Source organism: Canis lupus, chromosome 33, assembly GCF_011100685.1.
Source record: "Canis lupus familiaris isolate Mischka breed German Shepherd chromosome 33, alternate assembly UU_Cfam_GSD_1.0, whole genome shotgun sequence".
NCBI classification, from domain to species: domain Eukaryota; kingdom Metazoa; phylum Chordata; class Mammalia; order Carnivora; family Canidae; genus Canis; species Canis lupus.
Window position 1 is genome coordinate 26,602,874 of NC_049254.1, and position 20,096 is coordinate 26,622,969.

The 20,096-nt window shown below is 59.4% G+C and overlaps 1 protein-coding gene across 1 annotated transcript in view; it reads right to left on the reverse strand.

Annotated features, from left to right (window-relative positions):
* Nucleotides 1–680: 680 nt before the first annotated feature.
* The window catches only part of SEMA5B (semaphorin 5B), a 119,054-nt gene continuing 99,638 nt past the window's right edge, over nucleotides 681–20,096 (reverse strand). The window contains 17 exon segments of the mRNA XM_038583039.1: nucleotides 681–1,755; nucleotides 1,977–2,182; nucleotides 2,484–2,528; nucleotides 2,849–2,998; nucleotides 3,102–3,272; nucleotides 3,688–3,906; nucleotides 4,783–5,008; nucleotides 6,035–6,182; nucleotides 6,346–6,489; nucleotides 7,463–7,563; nucleotides 7,565–7,645; nucleotides 7,810–7,927; nucleotides 14,755–14,962; nucleotides 15,063–15,270; nucleotides 16,404–16,539; nucleotides 18,877–19,162; nucleotides 19,767–19,980. Of these exon segments, the coding sequence (XP_038438967.1) occupies nucleotides 1,597–1,755; nucleotides 1,977–2,182; nucleotides 2,484–2,528; nucleotides 2,849–2,998; nucleotides 3,102–3,272; nucleotides 3,688–3,906; nucleotides 4,783–5,008; nucleotides 6,035–6,182; nucleotides 6,346–6,489; nucleotides 7,463–7,563; nucleotides 7,565–7,645; nucleotides 7,810–7,927; nucleotides 14,755–14,962; nucleotides 15,063–15,270; nucleotides 16,404–16,539; nucleotides 18,877–19,162; nucleotides 19,767–19,980 (2,820 nt within the window). The 3' untranslated portion in view covers nucleotides 681–1,596.

The following is a 20,096-nucleotide window of genomic DNA, read 5'->3' on the forward strand; positions in this document are numbered from 1 at the left end:
AGTGAGCACAAGGGATTCCAGGACTTGGGCCCAGGAATGCTCTTTTCCTCCTTACCACTAGGACCACAGGCTTTAAAGCCTGACCTACAAGAAGAATTTGCTGGGAGCCCTAGGAGAACTGATCCAGCCAATTAAGCTGAGAAATTGCTCTCTGAATTTAACATGTCCATCAACTCCTCTCTCTCTCTCTGACTTGGGCTGAGGCTTAGAGGTTATTTACTTAATCCAGCAAAAACTATATTGGGCTTCTCCCATTTCACAAGTTTATTCATTTTCAGTGAGTTTTGGCTTTTATTAAATTTAGCCTTATAAATACCTCATAAAACCACCCTCATTAATACTCCCCTGCTGTACTCATGCATTCCCACTCTGGAGCTGTTGCCTGGAATTGCTGTTAAGGGAACGGGCAAAAAAATCTCAGGCTGTGTTGTCTTTGGTGTACCTCGAGCCCCTACTTACAGATCTGTTTGTCCCTAACCTCTTTTCCAGAAAGGATTTAGAGCAACATGTGTGTATGTGCATATGCTCACAAGTGGAGAGATCCCCTCTGGGAAAGTCAAATTCCATGTGGATCATTTCCTCTACCCCGAGAAGATCACCTATTACCCAGAGCACTGCTCTGGGTGGCTAGCCCACGCCAGGAGGAGCCCACACACATACGCACAAAGACAGAATTACATTTGGAGACTGGATATCATCTTTAATTATTAATGCCACAGCCCAACATCCTTTTTGTTGCTGTAGCATGTTGAGTGTGTGTGTGTGTGTGTGTGTGTGTACGTGTTCCTGAACAGATGAAGGGCCAGCAGAGACTCCCAAGCAGGTCTCGGCCAGTAGCTACCGAGCAGCAACTGGAAGACAGTCTATCTCCATAGTGGCACGGAGGCTGGACTCCTGCCTCCCTTCCTCCTGGACCGCCTTTCCTGCATTCTGAGGGCAAAGCTGAGGCCTGTGTCAGCCCAGATTAAAGGGCTTCTTAGCAAAGATCGATCTTCAGTCCCCAGCCCTCACTGCCTCTGACCAGGGGGATGTCCCTGGGCAAAGTGCAGACTGCTGGGCAAAGGTAGACAACCTGGGTCAGCCTTGGTCCCCAGGTCACACTGGGACAGCACCACAGTGGCCCAGCGCCGGGCGGAGAATCCGGAGCTTCTGGGGCCATTTGACTTGTTCCTCTCTCAGAGACAATCGGGGTGTAGCCCAGGCCCTTCCTGGGGCCAGCCAGAGAGGGACAGCCTCGGCCCATGATGGCCACATGAGCATCACTTCCAACTCACACCTAAGAGCCTGCTGTCCTGCCATCTCCGCTCTCCAGTTCCTCGCGTGCCCAGTAGGTCCACAGACGACACGGCAGGGGAGATCAGCACGGTCGTGGGTCACAAGGAGGCCATGAGAGACCTGGGCTGAGCTGGAACTGCAGCCGTGTGCCAGCCTGAAGCCAGCCCTCTCCCCCATGGTCACCGCCAGCCAGAGCTCTTTGAAGTCGGGTAGGACCCCCGCAGGCAAGGCAGCAAGAAAACCGAGCTGGCTCCACCGTCCCATTTCCACCTGTTCTGGGCCTTAAGGAGGCAAGGAGCCCAAGTCCCCGGGACAGTGTTATCAGCTGTTGGGGAAGCACCGTTGTCCAGGTGAGGCCTCGGGCCGGAAGCTGTGCTTGTTCAGTGGGCTGGGATAGTAGGTGGTTGTGTACACGTTGGTCTGCTGCAATGGGTAGAAGTTGGCTCTGTCATCGGGGATCAGGTTATTCTTGTTCAGCGTCTGTGGGAGAAGGAAGGAAGGACCGGAGGGGAAGACGTAGGGAAGGATGGGGAGAGGGGGCAGCCAGGGCAAGGGGATTAGGAACCAGTTGGTGAAAAAACATTCCGGCTGCTGACAGTTCACGACACCACTGTGCCCTCCCAAGTGCCCAGCCCAGCTATGTCCTGCTCGGGGTCAGAACCGCCGCACCCTTCACCCTGCTCCTCTGTGAAGGCTCCCACCTTGAACTCCATGGGTGTGTACTTCTCGTTCTTGGGGGTGCCCCCGCCCTTGTAGTGCAGGTGGTTGGGGGTGGCCGGATGGACGAGTGTAGATTCCTGGGACTGGCGCTGGCAGTGCTGGCAGGACAGGTACACTGCCAAGGTCAGCAGCCCAGAGCCCAGGAAGCAGGAGACACCTGTGGCTACCAGGTGGATGAGACTGAAGCCTGGGAGAGGCAGAAGCAAGTGGTAAGGAAAGGGCCAGGGCGAAGAGGAGAGACTACTGACTGCCTCCCACTGGGAAGCTCTGTGACAAAGAAAGGGCTTTGAGGCCAGAGCCAAGGACAACAGGAAGGCTGGGCAGCCTGCCACCCGGGCCTCTCTCACAGGACACCTGGCTTAGGTCAGAGGAGGCCACCAGAGGGTGTGGAGGTGGGCGACTCTTCTTGCATACAGACTTGCTGACTGCCTCCTAGGTGGGGAGGAGGGGTAGAAAGACAGTGCCGCGAGGTGGGGCAGGTTCCTTACCTCCACAGCTGGTGGCCTCCTCCATGCTAGAGGCAGGCAGGATCACTGCGGGAAGACAAGCAGAAAGGATATTGGGACAGGGAGGCGACAAGGGTCCCTCGGGGGCTCGGTCTATCTCCAGTAGGACCCTGGTCAGCACTGACCTGTGGGACGGGGGCTGGGGGCCTGCATGCCACTCTGTCCCTGCTCAGACCCTATCTCTAAGAGGGGTTGGTGGATTCACTAGAGAAGAAGGGACCAAAGCCCAAAGCACGTGCACCTTCCCCCCGCCCCCCGGTGTTCCCATCCTAGACCCAATGAGACTCTTCTGAAGGGGAAGGAAGTTTAGGGGCACAGAGTAGTAAGGGTGGGTGTGAAGGACCCACCAGGAATCTCGCTGTAGGGACAGGGGCGGCTCTGGCTGCTATTCCCAGCACAGGTGCTGGGCCCCGGGACCAGGTCTTCACAGTGCCTGCTGCGGCTCTGGGCTCCCTCCTCAGTGCACGCGCTCCACTCGGACCACGGCGACCAGCCTTCTGTGGGGCGTGGGCTGCCATGAGCTTAGCCACCCTGGGACCCCCTGACGGGGATCAGAGAGATCCAAGGTGCTCCCCAGCCCCAGCCAGATGTTGTCCCTACCCGGGCAAGCCTGTGTGGCACACAGGGCCTCCTCTGTGTGCAGACCCAGACAGATGTCCTCGCCTGGGGAGGGCGCGGGGCTGGTGCAGGATCGGGTGCGTTGGTAGTGGCCTCCCCCACAGGAGGCTGAGCAGGGGGACCATGGGGTCCAGCAGGACCAGGCACCCCGCACTGCAAGGGGACCGGGTGTGTGACGGGGTTGCAGGTGCAGGGCCCAAGGCAGTCTTCCACCCCAGCGTGAGCTGGGCCACTCTGCCCTGGGCCGGCCTGGCCCCATCGGCGGCACCACCCCAAGACCCACCCTCAGGGCTGCCCCTCCCCCTCTGGGGGTGCTGGGGGTTAGGCAGGCTGCAGAGGAGACAGCAAAGCCCAGCTCCATTCCAATCAAGCTTCTTGTCTGGCCAATCCATTAGGGGAGGATAAAAGTGGCCCGGAGGACGCGGAGCGGCCCTGCGGGGGGAGACGCCGCCGTGCCCTGGGTCGGGGCGCAAACCTGCTCTAGGGCCCCCTGTACGAGTCGCAAAGCAGAGGAGGCATGAGGTGTGGCCCCTGCCCCACCCAGCGGGGTTCCGCGAGCGCGGGTCACCTGGACAGGCCTGGGGGTTGCAGTCCTGGTACTCGGCCGCGTCGCCGCTGCACGGGAGGCCTCCGCTGCGGGGCTCGGGGTTCGTGCACGTGCGCTTGCGGACGCGGAAGCCCAGCTCGCAGGCCCGGGAGCAGGACGACCACGCGCCCCACGCCGCCCAGCCGCCGCTCAGCGAGCGCGGGGAGGTGCTGCCGCCGCGCAGGAGGTCCTCCACCAGGGCTGCGGGGGGACGCGTCAGCGCGGGCTCCCGCCACGCCCCGGGCACCCCGCCACCGCCCCGGGGACCCCGCCACGCCCCGGGCATCCTGCCACAGCCCCGGGCACCCCGCCACGCCCCGGACACCCCGCCACGCCTCGGGACCCCGCCACGCCCCGGGGACCCCGCCACGCCCCGGGCACCCCGCCACCGCCCCGGGGACCCCGCCACGCCCCGGACACCCCGCCACGCCTCGGGACCCCGCCACGCCCCGGGGACCCCGCCACGCCCCGGACACCCCGCCACGCCCCGGGACCCCGCCACGCCCCGGGGACCCCGCCACGCCCCGGACACCCCGCCACGCCCCGGGACCCCGCCACCGCCCCGGGGACCCCGCCACGCCCCGGACACCCCGCCACGCCCCGGGACCCCGCCCCCGCCCCGGGCACCCCGCCACGCCCCGGGCATCCTGCCACAGCCCCGGGCACCCCGCCAAGCCCCGGGCACCCCGCCACGCCCCGGGGACCCCGCCACGCCCCGGACCCCCCGCCACGCCCCGGGACCCCGCCACCGCCCCGGGACCCCGCCACGCCTCGGGCACCCCGCTCCCGCCCCGGGCACCCCGCCACGCCCCGGGCATCCTGCCACAGCCCCGGGCACCCCGCCAAACCCCGGGGACCCCGCCACCGCCCCGGGGACCCCGCCACGCCCCGGACACCCCGCCACGCCCCGGGACCCCGCCACCGCCCCGGGGACCCCGCCACGCCCCGGACACCCCGCCACGCCCCGGGACCCTGCCACCGCCCCGGGGACCCCGCCACGCCCTGGACACCCCGCCACGCCCCGGGCACCCCGCCACCGCCGCCCCGCGCCCCAGGCCGGGGTAAGGGGGGCGGTACCGTCGGTGTCGCAGGCTCCCGAGCCGTCGGCGGGGCAGCTCCGCGTCTCGGTCCTCCGGCGGCCCAGCTGCAGCCCGTGCGGGTCGGCCAGCGGCGCGCGGCACGTGAAGCGGAACCGCTGCTCCTGCCGCGCCCCGCCCTGCGTCACGTTCACCGGCAGCCACGGCGTCCACGGGGTGTTGCGCCGCACTTCGGGGCAGCCCTCGGGGTTGCACGTCTTGAACTCCTTCGGGAGGGGAGCGGGCGCTGGGCGGCCGACCTGCAGGCGCGGGCCCACCCCCCGCAGGCCCGCCCCGGGGTGCAGGGCCGGCCCCCCCGCCAGCCCTCCCCACCTCGGGGTGCAGGGCCGCCCCCTTGCCAGCCCACCTCGGGGTGCAGGGCCACCCCCCCACCAGCCCTCCCCGCCCCGGGATGCAGGGCCGCCCTCCCCCGCCAGCCCTCCCCACCTCGGGGTGCAGGGCTACCGCCCCCCGCCAGCCCTCCCCACCTCGGGGTGCAGGGCCGCCATCCCGCCAGCCCTCCCCACATGGGGTGCAGGGCCGCCCCCCCCCGCCAGCCCTCCCCACCTCGGGGTGCAGGGCCGCCCCCTTGCCAGCCCACCTCGGGGTGCAGGGCCACCCCCCCACCAGCCCTCCCCGCCCCGGGATGCAGGGCCGCCCTCCCCCGCCAGCCCTCCCCACCTCGGGGTGCAGGGCTACCGCCCCCCGCCAGCCCTCCCCACCTCGGGGTGCAGGGCCGCCGCCCCCCGCCAGTCTTCCCCCTCCCCGGGGTGCAGGGCCACCTCCTTGCCAGCCCACCTCGGGGTGCAGGGCCGCACCCCCCGCCAGCCCTCCCCACCTGGGGTGCAGGGCCACACACCCCCCGCCAGCCCTCCCCACCTCGGGGTGCAGGACCGCCACCCCGCCAGCCCTCCCCACCTGGGGTGCAGGGCCGCCCCCCGGGGGTGCAGGGCTGGCCCCCCAGCCGACCCTCCACCCACCACCGGGATGCAGAACCGCCCCCCCCCCCCCCCCCCGCCAGCCCTCTCCGGGGTGCAGGGCCGCCCCCCTCCCTGGGATGCAGGCCCCCCCACGCCTCCGGGCCAGCCCTCCGCGGGATGCAGGACCGCCCCCCACTGCTGGCCCTCCCTACCACCCCGGGGTGCAGGGCCGCCCCCTTCGCCGGCCCCCCTGGGGTGCAGACTCCCCCCCATGCAGGTCCCCCCACCCCGGGGTGCAGGGCCGCCCCCCCGCGCCCCTCCCCGGGGCCTCACCACGCCGCAGCCGGGGCAGGAGTCTCCGTTCTCGCAGGCCCGCCGCCGCGACTGCACGCCGCCCCCACAGTTGCTGCTGCACTTGCTCCAGGAGCCCCAGGACGCCCAGAAGATGGGCACCGGGCAGGGCGCGTTCTCGTTGCAGAACCTGAGGGAAGGGGGGCAGTCATGGCTCTCGGGAGCCGGCACCGTTCCCTAAGGAGAGACGGCGGGGTGCAGGGGGAGGGCCGGCGAGCCCGGGACCCGCCCGCAGCGCCAGCGCCAGCGCCCCCCGGAGACGGAGACCGAGACCCGGACCGGGGCGCGCTCACCGCTCCTCGCGGCTCTTGCCCACGCAGATGCGGCCTCCGTGGCGGGGAGCGGGGTTGCTGCAGCTTCGCTGGCGGACCTGGAATCCGATCCCGCAGGACGTGCTGCACGGGGCCCACGGGGACCACGGGGTCCACGCCCCGTTCCTGGGGGGTCACAGGAGACAGGGACACGTGAGCCCTAGCGCACGTCCCTATCGCGCCGGTGGCTTCTGTATTGTTGCCGCCAGCGACGCAGGCTCCTAAGCAGGCCGCCTCCCGCGGACCTAGTTATTCCTTTTTCCATGTTCCTTCCTCAAACGCTGTTGAGAACCTCTCCCCGTGGGTCAGGCTGTGCCCGGGCCGAGGGCCTGCAGGTAGGACGGCGTGGAGCTACTCCCGGGGCAGAAGGACGCCTTCTCTAGAAAAGGCTCCAGTTGCCTTTGCAATCCGCAACCTGCGGTTCAGCCTTCTGGGTGGGGGGGCGCTTGCACTCAGACCCATGCTCCCCCCTGTTCTCCAGCACCCCTGCTTCGCTCCAGCCTCAGGCACCATTCACTGCTGAGCCTGCTTTGACTCCATGTCCAAGTTTTGGCTCCACCGCTTCTCCTGGCTACGTGAGCCTGGGCGCGTTCCCAAAGATTTCTGTGCCTCCTAATACTCTTGATCTTCAAAGTAAGGATAATGATTGTGTTCCTACCCCGCGAGGTTGCTGTGACAGTTCAACCAATACACACACATAGAATGGAGTGATTTTAAGAGAGTCCAAGGTCGCACCTTCTAGAGGATGGCCATGGGGTCGGGTACCAGGCCTGCCTCCTTTGCCACCATCTCCTACTGTCCTTCGTGTTTGGAATAGCGAGGCCTACTGAGCCTGGGGTCTGTGACTCCTGTGCCTGCCCAGCTTCCCTCTTTGTGTCAAGAGCCCCCACAAGGCGGAGACTTCTCTCCCACTAGCATGGAAATTTCCAACCCTCCCCACCCGGGGCTCATGTTTTAGCCACCTCTCCAGTCCCCTGCACAGCCCCGAAGTGGCGTCTGTCCCTCTGCAGGAGCACCTGCCTGGGATGCCCCATTTCCTCTATTCCACCCTCGCTCCAGTCCAAGGCAGCCACCATCCAAGTCCTGTGTCCTCACGTACCTGGAACAGTTGGCGATGTGGATGGCTGGCCCCAGGCAGTCTCGGCCCCCACAGCGGGGTCGGGGGGAGTCACAGGCTCGGGCCCGACAAAGGCAAGAGCCAGGAATTATCCCCATCTAAGTGTTCACATGGTTGCCATGGTGACCACTGGCCAAAGCCCCCATCCCGAGTCACATTTCGCACCTGCAGATACACATCAAACGGGTCACACAAGGCAAGGGATGGGGAAGGCACCAGGTCCCAGGGGACATGGGGGATATTGATGGAGAGTCACAGCCTCAACTCAATCGCAGGGGGTGGAGGGCGGGTGGAGAGGTCCCAGGTGGGGGGCATGAAACGGTTCTCACAGGACACGCTGTTATGTTCTGGGTCCAGAGGCTCATGTTGGAGCTGTCCTCCAGTGTGCTGCAACGTTGCTGCTTCCCGTCCCAGCCGCAGTATGGGTCCCGGGCCCCTAGGCACGCCCTGCCGGACAGAGGTCCTGAGACTCCAGGCTGCTGGTCTTCCAGCCTCCCTCGTATCCCATGAACACACCTAGCCACTCCCCTCTCAGGCGTCCTTATCCAACCCGTTGCCCTCCACAGTAAGAACTAAGCTCATTGAACACTTAGCGTGTTCCAGTAATCATTTTAAACACTTTACAAGCATGAATTAACTTAATGCAACAATCCACTGCAGAAGATACTGATGTTATTCCTGTGTTATATGGAGGAAACCCGGAGAGCTGAACGAGGACTCAAACCCTTGTCTTCCAGAGCCCACACACTTAACCTTGTCTTCCCCAAGCCTGAGTGCCCCATAGTCCTCATCTAGGGCCACAGAAGATGTAGTGAACAGAAATCCAATGAAGTAGTGCCTCTCGGTCAGAGACCGTGATAATAGAGCCATAAAACATTTGTGATGGGAACCTTCTTAGAGATGGTCTGGCCTAGTGGTTCTCAACCCGAGCTGCACGTTAGAATCACTAAAGAAGCTTTTATTTTTATTATTATTATTATTTTTAAAGATTTTATGTATTTATTCATAAGAGACACAAAGAGATTAGAGAGGCAGAGACAGAACCAGAGGGAGAGGGAGAAGCAGGCTCCATGCAGGGAGCCCGATGCAGGACTTGAACCCAGGACCCGGGGATCACGTCCCAAGCCAAAGGCAGACGCTTTAACCGCTGAGCCACTCAGGCGTCCCTTAAGAAGCTTTTAAAAAGTACTGATACCTGCCCCCTCCCATATAAAACTCTCTCGGGATGGGGAGGTTTTAAAAGCTCCTACATGATTCTAATGGGAGCCAAGTTGAGTAACTGGGATCCACAATACAACCTTTTTGTTGTAGGAAGGAAGAAACAATTACAGAGAAGGAAGAGGAGTTTCCTGCAGATCACACAAATTACAGATGGCAGAGCTGGGACTTGAACAAAGACTTCCTGACCACGATACTTCCACCACCACACTCCTGCCTCCCAGCTGGAGGCTGCGTCGGACTTCACCCACTGAGTGAACATAGGCCCATGCCTCAAAACACAGGCACAGGGGCAGGGGACACCTAGCATAGTGTAGGGTCCCCTGGGGCATCCACATGCTTATGCTGCTAAGTGGCAGGAACCAGAGTCTAGTGGGTTAGCATCATGAGGATGAGCTCAGCCTGCCAAGAGAGGGGTCATGTGTCCCAGGTCCCCCTTCCCGGGCCCTCAGGACTGGTCTATCTGTAATGACCCAGAAAAGGTATGGTTCATATACCAATGAATGCCCCAAATACCTCCACTTCTCATATTGTAGGGCTCCTTTCTTCCCTTTTTCCTTCAGACTCATTCATTATATCCTTTACAGTTTTTAACAACAACAACAACAACAACAAATTAATTCTGGGGGTGCCTGGCTGGTGGAGTCAGAAGAGTGTGTGATGCTTGATCTCAGGGTCACGAGTTTGAGCCCCACACATTGGTTTGGAGATCACTAAAAATAAATAAATAAATACATACATACATACATACATACATACATACTTTTAAAAACAGTTATATCTCTACTAATAAGACTTCAAGGAGCAGAAAAAGAGTATGGAAATTATGGAATCAGGATTTGCTGTTCATTGCTAAGCAGAGTATCAGATGCTGGAGCCTGAAGGAAGTTCCCTCTGCCCAGGGGACCCCACTGCCAACCCCAGGGGATACCCTGTATCCCTTCTGCCTCCTTTTCCCAACTTCCACCCCTCTTACCAAGCCTGGATGCTCCACAGCAGTGGGCCTGCAAGAGAGGGTCTAGAGAGAGCACTGGGAATGTGTAAGAGATCAGAGGTTAGGATGAGGAAAAGGCTTCAGGGAAAGAAGGTGCTGGACTGCAAGGAGGGGGAGGGAATCCACACCATGACGTGACTCTGCAGAGGGATTTTCGATTGGCCAAAGGGGCCAAGGATGCCAAGGGTTAAAGGAATACACGGGAGAGTCAAGAGTTTGCTCCTTTTGGTGTTTCCAGGATAGAATCTTTCCTCTCAAAGCCTCAGGGAGAGTCTCCTGTCAGGTGAGTTCTTTATTTTCAGTGAGTTCAATGGACCATGTCAGGTTCCCAAGACAAATGGGGTGATATGAGAGAGCTTACAAAGAAGAGGGTGGGGCTTCCCCGTGTTGCCAGAGGAGGCTGAAGCAGACAATGCTGCCCCTTGCTCAGGCAGCCCATGACCTCATGTAGGGGACGTGATGGCTGGGGCTTCAATGGGTGAGGGCCCTGCTGGACCCCAGTAAGCACCCACTGGCCCACCCGGGAATCCAGAATGCTCATCTGTTACTCAAGTATCTGTTTGCATTTTATCCACTCAAGGGCAGTTTGTGTAAGCTGTACAATGTTAGTGTGTTCATATTTTTTTCATTTGGGATCAATGGTTTGATGTGGGGGTGCTTCACCAGCAGAATGCATCAAACTAGACACCAGGGGACTAGATACAGTACATATGCAAAGTAGTCCCAGCAACATGTGCTTTTGAGATTCTGCTCTCCGGCTGACATTTGGACCAAATTTGCTGCTAGCAAATGCAGCCAATCACAAGTCAACGAAGCCCACTCCTGAGTAGCAAACTCCCGAAGCGGCTGATACGGCACTTTATAAGCAACATGAATTAAATGAAAGAGAGCCATGACTAGCGATTAATGATAATAGTAAATAAAATTCTATTCATCAAAAACAAGCCTGCCAGTAGAGAAAACGGTTAAGAGCAGAAAATGGGAAACAGTTTTATACAAGATACGAGCAGAAGATTCTGGAGGAATGTAATTTGTCTCATGCTACTCCTTTCATCTAGGGTCTAACCAGTTCCAGAAAAATGGTTCCCAGTTTTGGCTACAAATTAGAATCTCCTCGTGATGTTTTGAGAAGCTTCAGCAAACACACAAACAACAACAACAAAAAACCCCTTTATCTGGGTCTTTTGGACCAAAATAGGCCCAGTTACTAGAATCTTTTGAACACTCTGTAGGTGATCCTAAAGAAGAGCATGATTGAGCATTGCTGTTCTACGGCCACAGTCAGGGTTCTCAAGCCAAGAGATGAAGTCCCTTGTCTTCCCAACCCATGACAGAAGAAGAAAGGAAGGAAGAAAAGAAAAACACAGGGTGGATGCTGGCCCCGGCACCCCCACTCCGTCTCCTTCATCCTCTCAGCTTGCTCCCAGTTCTTCCAGATGAGAAAGAGACTAGATTCTCCCCCTGCCCTGCCCTCCTCTGGCCCTGGCTGCCCGAAGGGGCTTGCACGACTCCCCTGGAGCCAATGCTTGAGCTCTCTTCTCGTCCACATTCGCTGTTTTGGGCCAAAGACCGCTCCAAAGCTTACGGAGTAGGGAATGTTCTTAAGAAAATGAAAGCTCCAAGGAGAGCATTAAAGTGTGTCTGACTGTAAGAATGGGGAGCTGCTGAGGGTTCCTTTCATAAGAGCAGCCATTAGGCCAATAATATATCACCATGTCTTTTTTATTGCAGTGTCTCAAGCAGCCATTACAAAAGGGAACAGGTCCTTCCTTGGGCTGGGAGGCAGGACAGAGATGGATGGTGAAGGTGAAAGCGGGAGGATTCCAGCGTCGGAGCGAGAGTCGCGCAAGGGGAGCTGTCCAAGGTGGGGCGTGGGCGCGAGGGGCCATTCCTTAAGGTGGCAGCGGAGGAAGACCCAGATTTCTTTTCAGGGACGGAGGTTGGGTGGAGATTCTCGGAGCCACCCTCCTGAGGGAGCTGGTGTAGACACCCCCATGCCAGGAGGAGGAAGGGGGAGGTTCATGCATAAAACACTGGCTTTGTAGAGCCAGTCAGCAGCTCATTCCCTCTGCCCCACCTCTCGTGAGCCCTGGTCTCTCTCTCTGGCCAGGCCAGAGTCTTGGTTATGCCCCCACGGGGCTGAGATTTGCCTAAGCAAAAGGAGGGGGCTGGAGACAGCCCCCTGGATTCTGGGCAGGGTCGGGTGAGGCGGCGGGAGGCGCTGAAAAGGTCTCTGCTAGTCCACCCTCGTCCTCCTGCCAGCTTTGGAAGGAATGGGGGGAAATGCATGAAATGTCTCCTAGGACACAGTAAAACCCTGTGACAACCCAGCCCACAACAGCACAGATTCTGATACGGTGTGACAGTTGGCTTCTAGACTCTGGAGACCACAGATGGGTGCTACACGGCCTCGCTCTGGTCATTGTATTAACTTTGCAATGATGAGACCTTCCATTTTCAGATCCACCTGGAGCCTTATAGCAGGGTCTGAATCTGTTGCATAGCAATTCAGGAATCCAAATAGACGAAAGTATCAGACTCCAAACTGACCTCTTTCTACCTTGCTGTCCCACCTGGCCACGCTAGGCAACCTCCCTGTCCCTTCTCTGCAGCATCGTGTGAGCGGGGAAATGCCCCGGCATCTTCCCCCTCTGGGGCCACTGCAGACTTCCTATCTGGCCTGGAGCCACACTAGCTCACCTGGGCCAGCCGTCTGCCCCTCGACAACGCTGCTCACCACTGTCTGATTGACCTTTGTCAAACACCTATTCAGCTGCCTGTCACTCCACTCCTCTGCTCAAAGATCACTTCGGGGCCCACAGCCACAGATTCAGATCAAACCCTCCCTTGGCATGCCCAGCTGGCTTCGGTCCCACTCTCCACTCTTCTCCTGCACCAGTGTCCTCTCAGGCCAAACAATCAATCAGCTCAAGGATCAGTCATGTGTGCAAGGCCACTCTGTGCCTTGGGCTGGGTGTGACCCCCTGCTGAAGCATAGAAAGTACTTGGTTTTGCTCAAGTGGGTTTGCCTTCAAGGATTTATAACCTCCTAAAGAACAAGACACAGTGAAAAGTTTCACACCAACACAAGAGTTAAAGAAGAATACAAGATATGGGGGAAAGGCCGTCAGCGGACAGCCTGTGATTCATGCCAAGTGGTGCTGCCGATACTCAATGTCACAGGTGCAGAGACTCCAGGGAGCCCAGGAGGCTGCAAGGCCTCTACATGCAGAAGCTATTCCCCTCTTCTCTCCACCCTAGCGACCGCCTAGGACTTGCAGGGCAGGCGCTTCATGAGTATGATTCCCAATCCTTACAATAACTGCCGAAATTAACCATCATTTTTTTCCATCACAATTTCCTCTTATTTTCCCCCGAGGAGAGATCTTCAAAGGTAAAGGACCATATAGCTAGTAGATGATGGAGCGGAGGGAGAAGCCCAAGTGTGTCCAATTCTGTCATGGGAGCCCTGCCTGCCTGCTATACCCCCCTCACACGTCCACCACAGGCCACGGTTGGTCTCTCCAGCCAGACATCCACAGCGCTGAGGGAAATGTGAGTGTGCTAGGCCCGTTTCATCTTGTCTCCTTTCTCTCACATCAACAGTCCTACAAAGTGCTCTGAGCATGGTAGTCCTTACTAACTGTTTGGTGTTTTGCGGGTGGAACCCCATGATGGGGCTGAGGGGAGCCTGAGTGTCTGGCCACTGCTCTCCCTTTCTTCCTCCCTGGCTGCCGCACCCAGAGCATCCAGCCTCCTCCCCTGCCCTCGGGACCTCTGCGCAGCTCCCAGCACACGCCACAGGGGCTGGAGAGCGACCCTCAGCAGCAGGGGTACCATTTGTTTCACAAATCTCGAGGACAGATGGGCACAGCCAGGAGGCTTCTGTGTTGCAAAGGCCACAGAAGCCCACGTGGCTGTGGCGATGCCAACTAAGGCAGCTTTTGATTATCTCAAAAATGAGGGGGCACAGCTCGGGGGAGCTTCACATGGTAGGATTCTGAGATACGTTTCCATTTGGCTTTTGTTTTCCCCCTGAAATGCCAGTGCCAGTATTGCCAAATTCATGAAGCCACTTGAAGCTAAGGTCTCAGAAGCAGTTGCGAAGCAAATACAACCAACAGCTCCACATGGTGCCTCACCTCCACCCACCCCCACCCCCCCAAACACACACACCAGGCCTCTCTGCCTCTTCTAAGTCAGGAAGGAAGGAAAGCAAAAATCTGGTGCTGATTCACAGCATGTCTCCTATCTCCCTGCACATCTGGGTAGGAAGTGCTGTGGTTTCAAAGATGAAGACCTTTCTCTGAATTAAAGGGACCGAAAATGGGCAGCCCGGGTGGCTCAGCCGTTTAGCGCCGCCTTCAGCCCAGGGCCTGTTCCTGGAGGCCTGGGGTTGAGTCCACATCGGGCTCCCTGCATGGAGCCTGCTTCTCCCTCTGCCTGTGTCTCTGCCTCTCTCTCTCTCTCACTGTGTCTCTCATGAATGAATAAATAAAATATTTTTTAAAAAGGGGTGACCAAGAATAAATCAAGAAAGGTAGGGCAGCCCAGGTGGCTCAATGGTTTAGCGCTGCCTTCAGCCCAGGGCCTGTTCCTGGAGGCCTGGGGTTGAGTCCACATCGGGCTCCCTGCATGGAGCCTGCTTCTCCCTCTGCCTGGGTCTCTGCCTCTCTCCCTCTGTGTGTCTCTCATGAATAAATAAATAAAATCTTAAAAAAAAATCAAGAAAGGTAGAGAAGGCTGACAGGCCCTAGCTTTGAGGTTGAGAAAAGGGTTAACAGCAGCCCCCCTCATCTGTTAAAGCCCACACTCCCCCAGGCAATGAGGAATGGTTCATGCAGACTATCCCAATTAACCTTTATGAAAACCCTGCAGATAGTTTATGAGGAGGAACCCGAAGTTCAAAGTGACTGGTCCAAAGGCAAACTGGAGACTGGGCCAGGATGCAGGATGCCACGCCAGGTGGCTCCCGAGCTCTGCCTCTGAGAGCCACCTCCAAGGGGCTCTACCTTGGGGACCTCCCCCCCCGCCCCCGCCCCGGCTCCCCGCCCCGGCTCACCCCTGGCTGCGGTAGGCCGCGCACCTCTCCAGCGGCACCCGCAGCACGCCATCGCTCAGCCCCACGAAGAGCGCGCGGGCGCTGTGCAGGATGCGCAGGCTGCGCAGGGGCTCGCGGCGCCCAGGGGGCAGGACGTGCAGCTCCTCCAGGTAGCAGCCGCGGAGGCTGCGGCTCGTCGTGGACAGGGCCTTCAGGATGGTGCCCGACTCTGCAGGGGCGGAGGAAAGTGGCCTCGAAGGCCCAGCCTGCATCTCCCCCTCCACATCCACCCCCCACCTCCCGAGCCCGGCTGGGCGGCCAGGGCTCACCTGTGCCGATGTAGAGCACGTGGTAGAGCGTGTCCTTGGCCTGCACAAGGTCCACCACGAGGTGTGAGAAGCGCACGCTGTCCTGGGTGACACAGGGCTCAGGGGTCACCGGCTGCACGGCCTCGCTCATCAGGAACAGGCGCTGCGCGTCCTGCAGGCTGCGCTCTGTCAGGTTCTCGTTGGGGCCCACCTCTGGCAGGGTGCCGCACTGCCGCGGGGTGGGGGGTGAGGGGGGTGTCACACGTGCCCAGCCCCCGGGCTGCTAGCCTCCTATCCCTCTCCTGCCTCATAACCTGGGGGGCCACCGGCAGGTTCTGATTCTCCAATCCCGGCTCCTCACCCCCAACACCCCCTCTTTGGGTTCCCTGCAACCCCCTCCAGGGAGAGATGCCTCTTCCTTGAGAACTAAGGGACCATGAGGCTGGGAGATGGGGAGGAGGTCCCTGCCAGGGATGTGAAGATGGAAAAGGGGCTGGGTTATCTACAAATGAATCATCTGAGTGTGTTTAACAAGTGTCCAGGGATTTCACACTGTCCCCGTAGGTGCTCCTCCCCCATGCCGGGCCACAACCTGCCTTCCCTCTCCTGCGTCCCTACCAGCTCAAAGTTCTTACGCCTCCTAAACCAAAGCTGGAGGGCAACTACCATTTATTGAGCACTTACTACATTCCAGGCGCTGTGTCGGGTGCATATTTAAGCCTTGCGCTTCTCTTAGAGGTTGAGAGTATTATCTCTAGTACCCGACATGGGTAAAAAGACTCTGGGAGGTTGGGTGACTTGACCCAGGTCAAGGTCACACAGAGGGAGGGCTAGATCTGGGTCAGGATTATCTCCCCGCAAAGCCTGAGATCTTCCTAAACTCTGTACTGCCCTGCGGGCAGGAAGTTGGGTGGATTCGAAAGTTAACCATCCTTAGCTTCCTTTGCCCCATGGCCCTTTCCTCTTCTCCATCACAGCACGAGGGATGCTCAGATTACCCATGGCTGGGCCCTGACCACTCCTGGCACTCTGACCCTCCAGGAATCAGCACCCAGGCTGGGTAGACTGAAAGCAAACTCCAGCTAAAATCTCACAATTCTGGCCAAACAGCTGTGAGCGCTCTCAGCTCCCTACATTGCGTCTCCCTGGAGGTGCGAAGTCCCATTTAGAGATGGCTCGGAGCATGCTCCGTCGCTGTGTCCCCCCAGCCCCTTCTCACTCCACCGTCTTAGGGAACTATGGGAGTCTCCACCTATGGGTGCGGCCCGCTTGGGTGTGCCAAGCAGCTGGGAATCAGCTGGGGGCTGGTCCTCTAAGAAAAGCTGGTCTGTGAAGAGAGGGAATGGGGAGGAGGAGCTGTACCTGGAAGTTGGGGATGGGGTTAGCGATGGGGAGCCAGGCGGCCCTGGGGTTCTCCTGGTAGCGAAATGGGCCATTGAAAGCCTGGGAGATGGCACTGAGGTTGAAGGCGCAGACAGCAGAAGCGGCGATGCTGTTTCTGAAAGGCAAGAGGTGGTGGGATGCGGCCCCCCCTGCGGGCCCGGGTGCCCTGCGATCCCACCAGCCGGCAGGACATGGCTGGGCCCAGCTCCAAGGCCCACCGAGGACGTAGCGAGAGCCCCGGGGTTCGCACACCATGCGGTGTCTCAGAAGGAGGAGGTGCGGTCCTCACACTCCGGAAACGCTGGGAAAGGCCAGTGATGAGAAGCCCTGGGGGGTCACTCTGTGCTACTGCCTCGTCCCTTTCCCTTCTCCAGGGGGACGGTCACATAAAGTGAGTGTTTTCCCAACGTTTAGCCCATAGCCCACTGTAAGAAATACACTCCACGTTACAGCTCCGGAGAACTCCCACACTGAGCACACACCTCTATGAAGAAATCTCATGAAACAATACCCTTGCTAAATGCATTGTACTCGGCTATTTTTATTCCATTCTATTCTGCTTTCTTCATTTTATTTTATGTTGTTTCAAGCTGGTTATCCAACCACTGATTCATGCTGCAGCCCACAACACCCGATGACCTCTTAAGACCCTTTCAGTCCCAGGATCAGGTGTTTTATGAGTCTGATGGGAACAGACCACTCCGCCCAGCGTCTCCGGTTTTGTTCTCGGCATTTAGTCCCTCTCCCAAATGTGTCCATCACCCTCCCTGCCCTTTCTGCCTGGCCTCGCCCCATCATCTCCGGCTGGATGCTGTGCTGATCTCGTGGCTGCCCTTCCCGCAGCCCGTCCAGTCTCCTGAATCCATTCTCCACACAGCAGCCACGGGGAACATTTCAAATTGCGCATCCCAGCTGGTCTCTGGCTGGCTCCAAGCCCTTCAATAATTCCCCCTTTCTCTTAGAATAAAGATCAAAACCCTTAAACAGTCTGGAAGGACAAAATTCTTCCTGTTTCTCCTCTTCCTTACCCTCCAGGCTCCTGCCACACTGGTCTCCTCAAACATTTCTGTCTTCCTACTCCAAAGCTCTGTGTGTGTTATTCTCTTGGGCTGGAATGCTCCTCTCTCCTAGTTAATTCCCACTCATCCTGTAGATGCCACTTCCTACAGGAAGCCTTCCCTGATCACCACCCCTCCATACTGGTAAAGGCTTCCCTGCACACTATCCTTTCCCTCTGTAGCATTTATCACAGTTAAACTCAGGGTGTTTGATAACCACCATTTCTAGAAGGGCAGAGCCAGGTCTACTTTTGCTCACTGGCACCCCTGCTTCCCTCCCTCCCCCATCACGGCAAGCACCTGGCATGGGGAAGGCACACGATACATAAACTATTGACCATCCAAAGCAATGTCATCATTTCCCCCCGATGCCTCTCCAGCAGCCCCTGCCCCTTGCTCCCGGCTGCCCACTTTCTGGTGCTGACTGCCGGGCCGGCCACTGAGTCCTGGCTGTCAGCTCATGGCCTGTGTGGGCTGTGATGCGTGGTGTCCCCTGCCTCGGATGGCCTCTCCGCTCCTGTTTACCAGTTTTACTCCCATCCCTGTCCATCCCCTCAGACGATGCTTTCTATAGCCAGCCTGGCCCTCCTCCAAGCCCTGCTACCTGGGGCTCAGGTGAGCCCACAGCGCTCCAGGCCCATATGCTTCTGAGGTCCTTACAGAGAACCCCACGCGGCATCCTGTACAACAGAGTTCCATCCTGTACAACAGTGTTCCTCGGTCTCCGCTGCCCACTCGGCATTCTGTGCGTGAGCATCACCTGGCTGGGCCAGGCTTGCACAGGAGGTGGTGGGAGGAGGGCCTGGCGATCCCGATCCCCAGGACGATCCCCAGGAAGGCTACCCTTCCTCACACCTGGGGGCACGGGGCCCTGTTTCCCAGCCTGCGTTCCCCGCGCCGTCAGGACTGCCAGGAGACTCTCCCGCTTCGGCTTTAGCAGGTTCAGGGAGTCCTGTTGTTGGAAGGCACCAGAAGGTAGCTGCTCCCGCACCTGGGGGCTGCCGTCCCCTTGTCCAGGGCAGGCTGTTTTCCTTTCACCGCCAGCAATTTCCTCCTCCACGGAGCCATAAGCTGGCTCCATTTATTTCTTCAGATTTGGCCTGGGCTTGCCCTTCGCAGCAATCGGGAATAAGTGCTCCCCACTTTGGCCTGGGCTTGCCCTTGGCCGCAATAGGGAATAAGTGCTCCCCACTGCGCAGGCAGCAAGGCGCAGCAAGTAGGGAGTGGTTGGGAGCACCTTACCCCCTAAGACGGGCTGGAGAGCGGCTGCCCTGGGGGTGGGGGGCAAGGCCCGCACTCCCCATCCCACAGAAGGGGAGAAAGGCCCGGAGAGGGAGCCGCGCACCCCTGCAGCCCGCCAGGCGGGGAGGGGCGGGGGGAGGCCAGGGACTCACACGTTGGTGGTGAAGACCCCGTAGATGAGGTCCTGCTCCGGCAGGTGGAAGGCACTCTGCAGCTCGTTGTAGTAGAAGGGGACCTCGCCCGGGCGGGAGCAGTTGAGCCGGGCCTTCATGAACGTGGTCCACGTGTCCTCCAGCAGGAAGCGGCCTCCCACGTCGTTCTTGCACACTCGGGCCACGCGAGAGTACACCGTGCGCCCGCAGTCGTGCTCCACCGCGTTCTCCCGCAGGAAGAAGTAGGCGAAGAGCCCGATATCATAGGCTGCCACAAAGTTTGGCTCTGGGGGCGGGGGGCAGAAGAGGAACGGGGGGTCGGGCCTGAGCCTGGAGGACGTGGCTACCTGTCTTCCCACATGGGGATCCTGACACCCCTGGACAGTTTGGTGGCCTGAAGGCTCTAACTTCATAGTTAATGAGCGCTAGTGAGCGCTCACGGCCTACCAGGCCTTATGGCAAGTGCCCGGAAGATCCTCTTAGCCACCTAGGACGGAAGTACCGTGACTATCTTCATATTCCGGAAGAGAACATGACGGCAGAGAGAGGTCAAGTGCTTGCTCAGGCCGCGCAGCCGGCTCCAACTCCAAGGGAAAGGAAACCCCTACCACCCTCTCCCAATCTCTTCTTTCCGTAGCCCTTTCTCCTACTTAATTCCCAACTCCTCCTCTGCCCTATAGCCTCCTCTCCACCTGTTCTGGTTACACCTGTGATTTCATCCGGAGTCCACCTCCGACATGCCACGGTCCTTGGGCAAACATCTGCCCGACTCGGGGCCTCTGGACAAAGCCAGCGTGATCGCTTTCAGAGGGTGGGCGGGAAGGAGGATGGACAGGGGTCAGGGTGGGCTGGCAGGAGAACCCCCAGCCCCCCGGGCTGCACCCCCTTACCGTTGAGCCACTTGGAGTTGTACTGGGCGGTGCGAAGTGGTGGCCCGCTGCCCAGGCTGCGGTAGATGGCGGGGTCCCGACCTGAGAAGTCAATGACGGTGGCCGCATAGAGCTCCCCCTGAGAGGAGATGACAGCTGTGGAGTTGTGGCGTGGGTCGTAGGGGCAGCGGGCCACACCATTGATCTTCTCTATGGTCCGGCTGAGGTTCCCCACCTGGGGACGATGGGGAGACAGGGGCACTTTTCCCTGAGACCCAGGGGCTGTCCTTTCCCACCCCCAACCCCAGAGTTTGCTTCCGCCTGGGTCCCTGGTCTCTCTAGGCCTCTCCT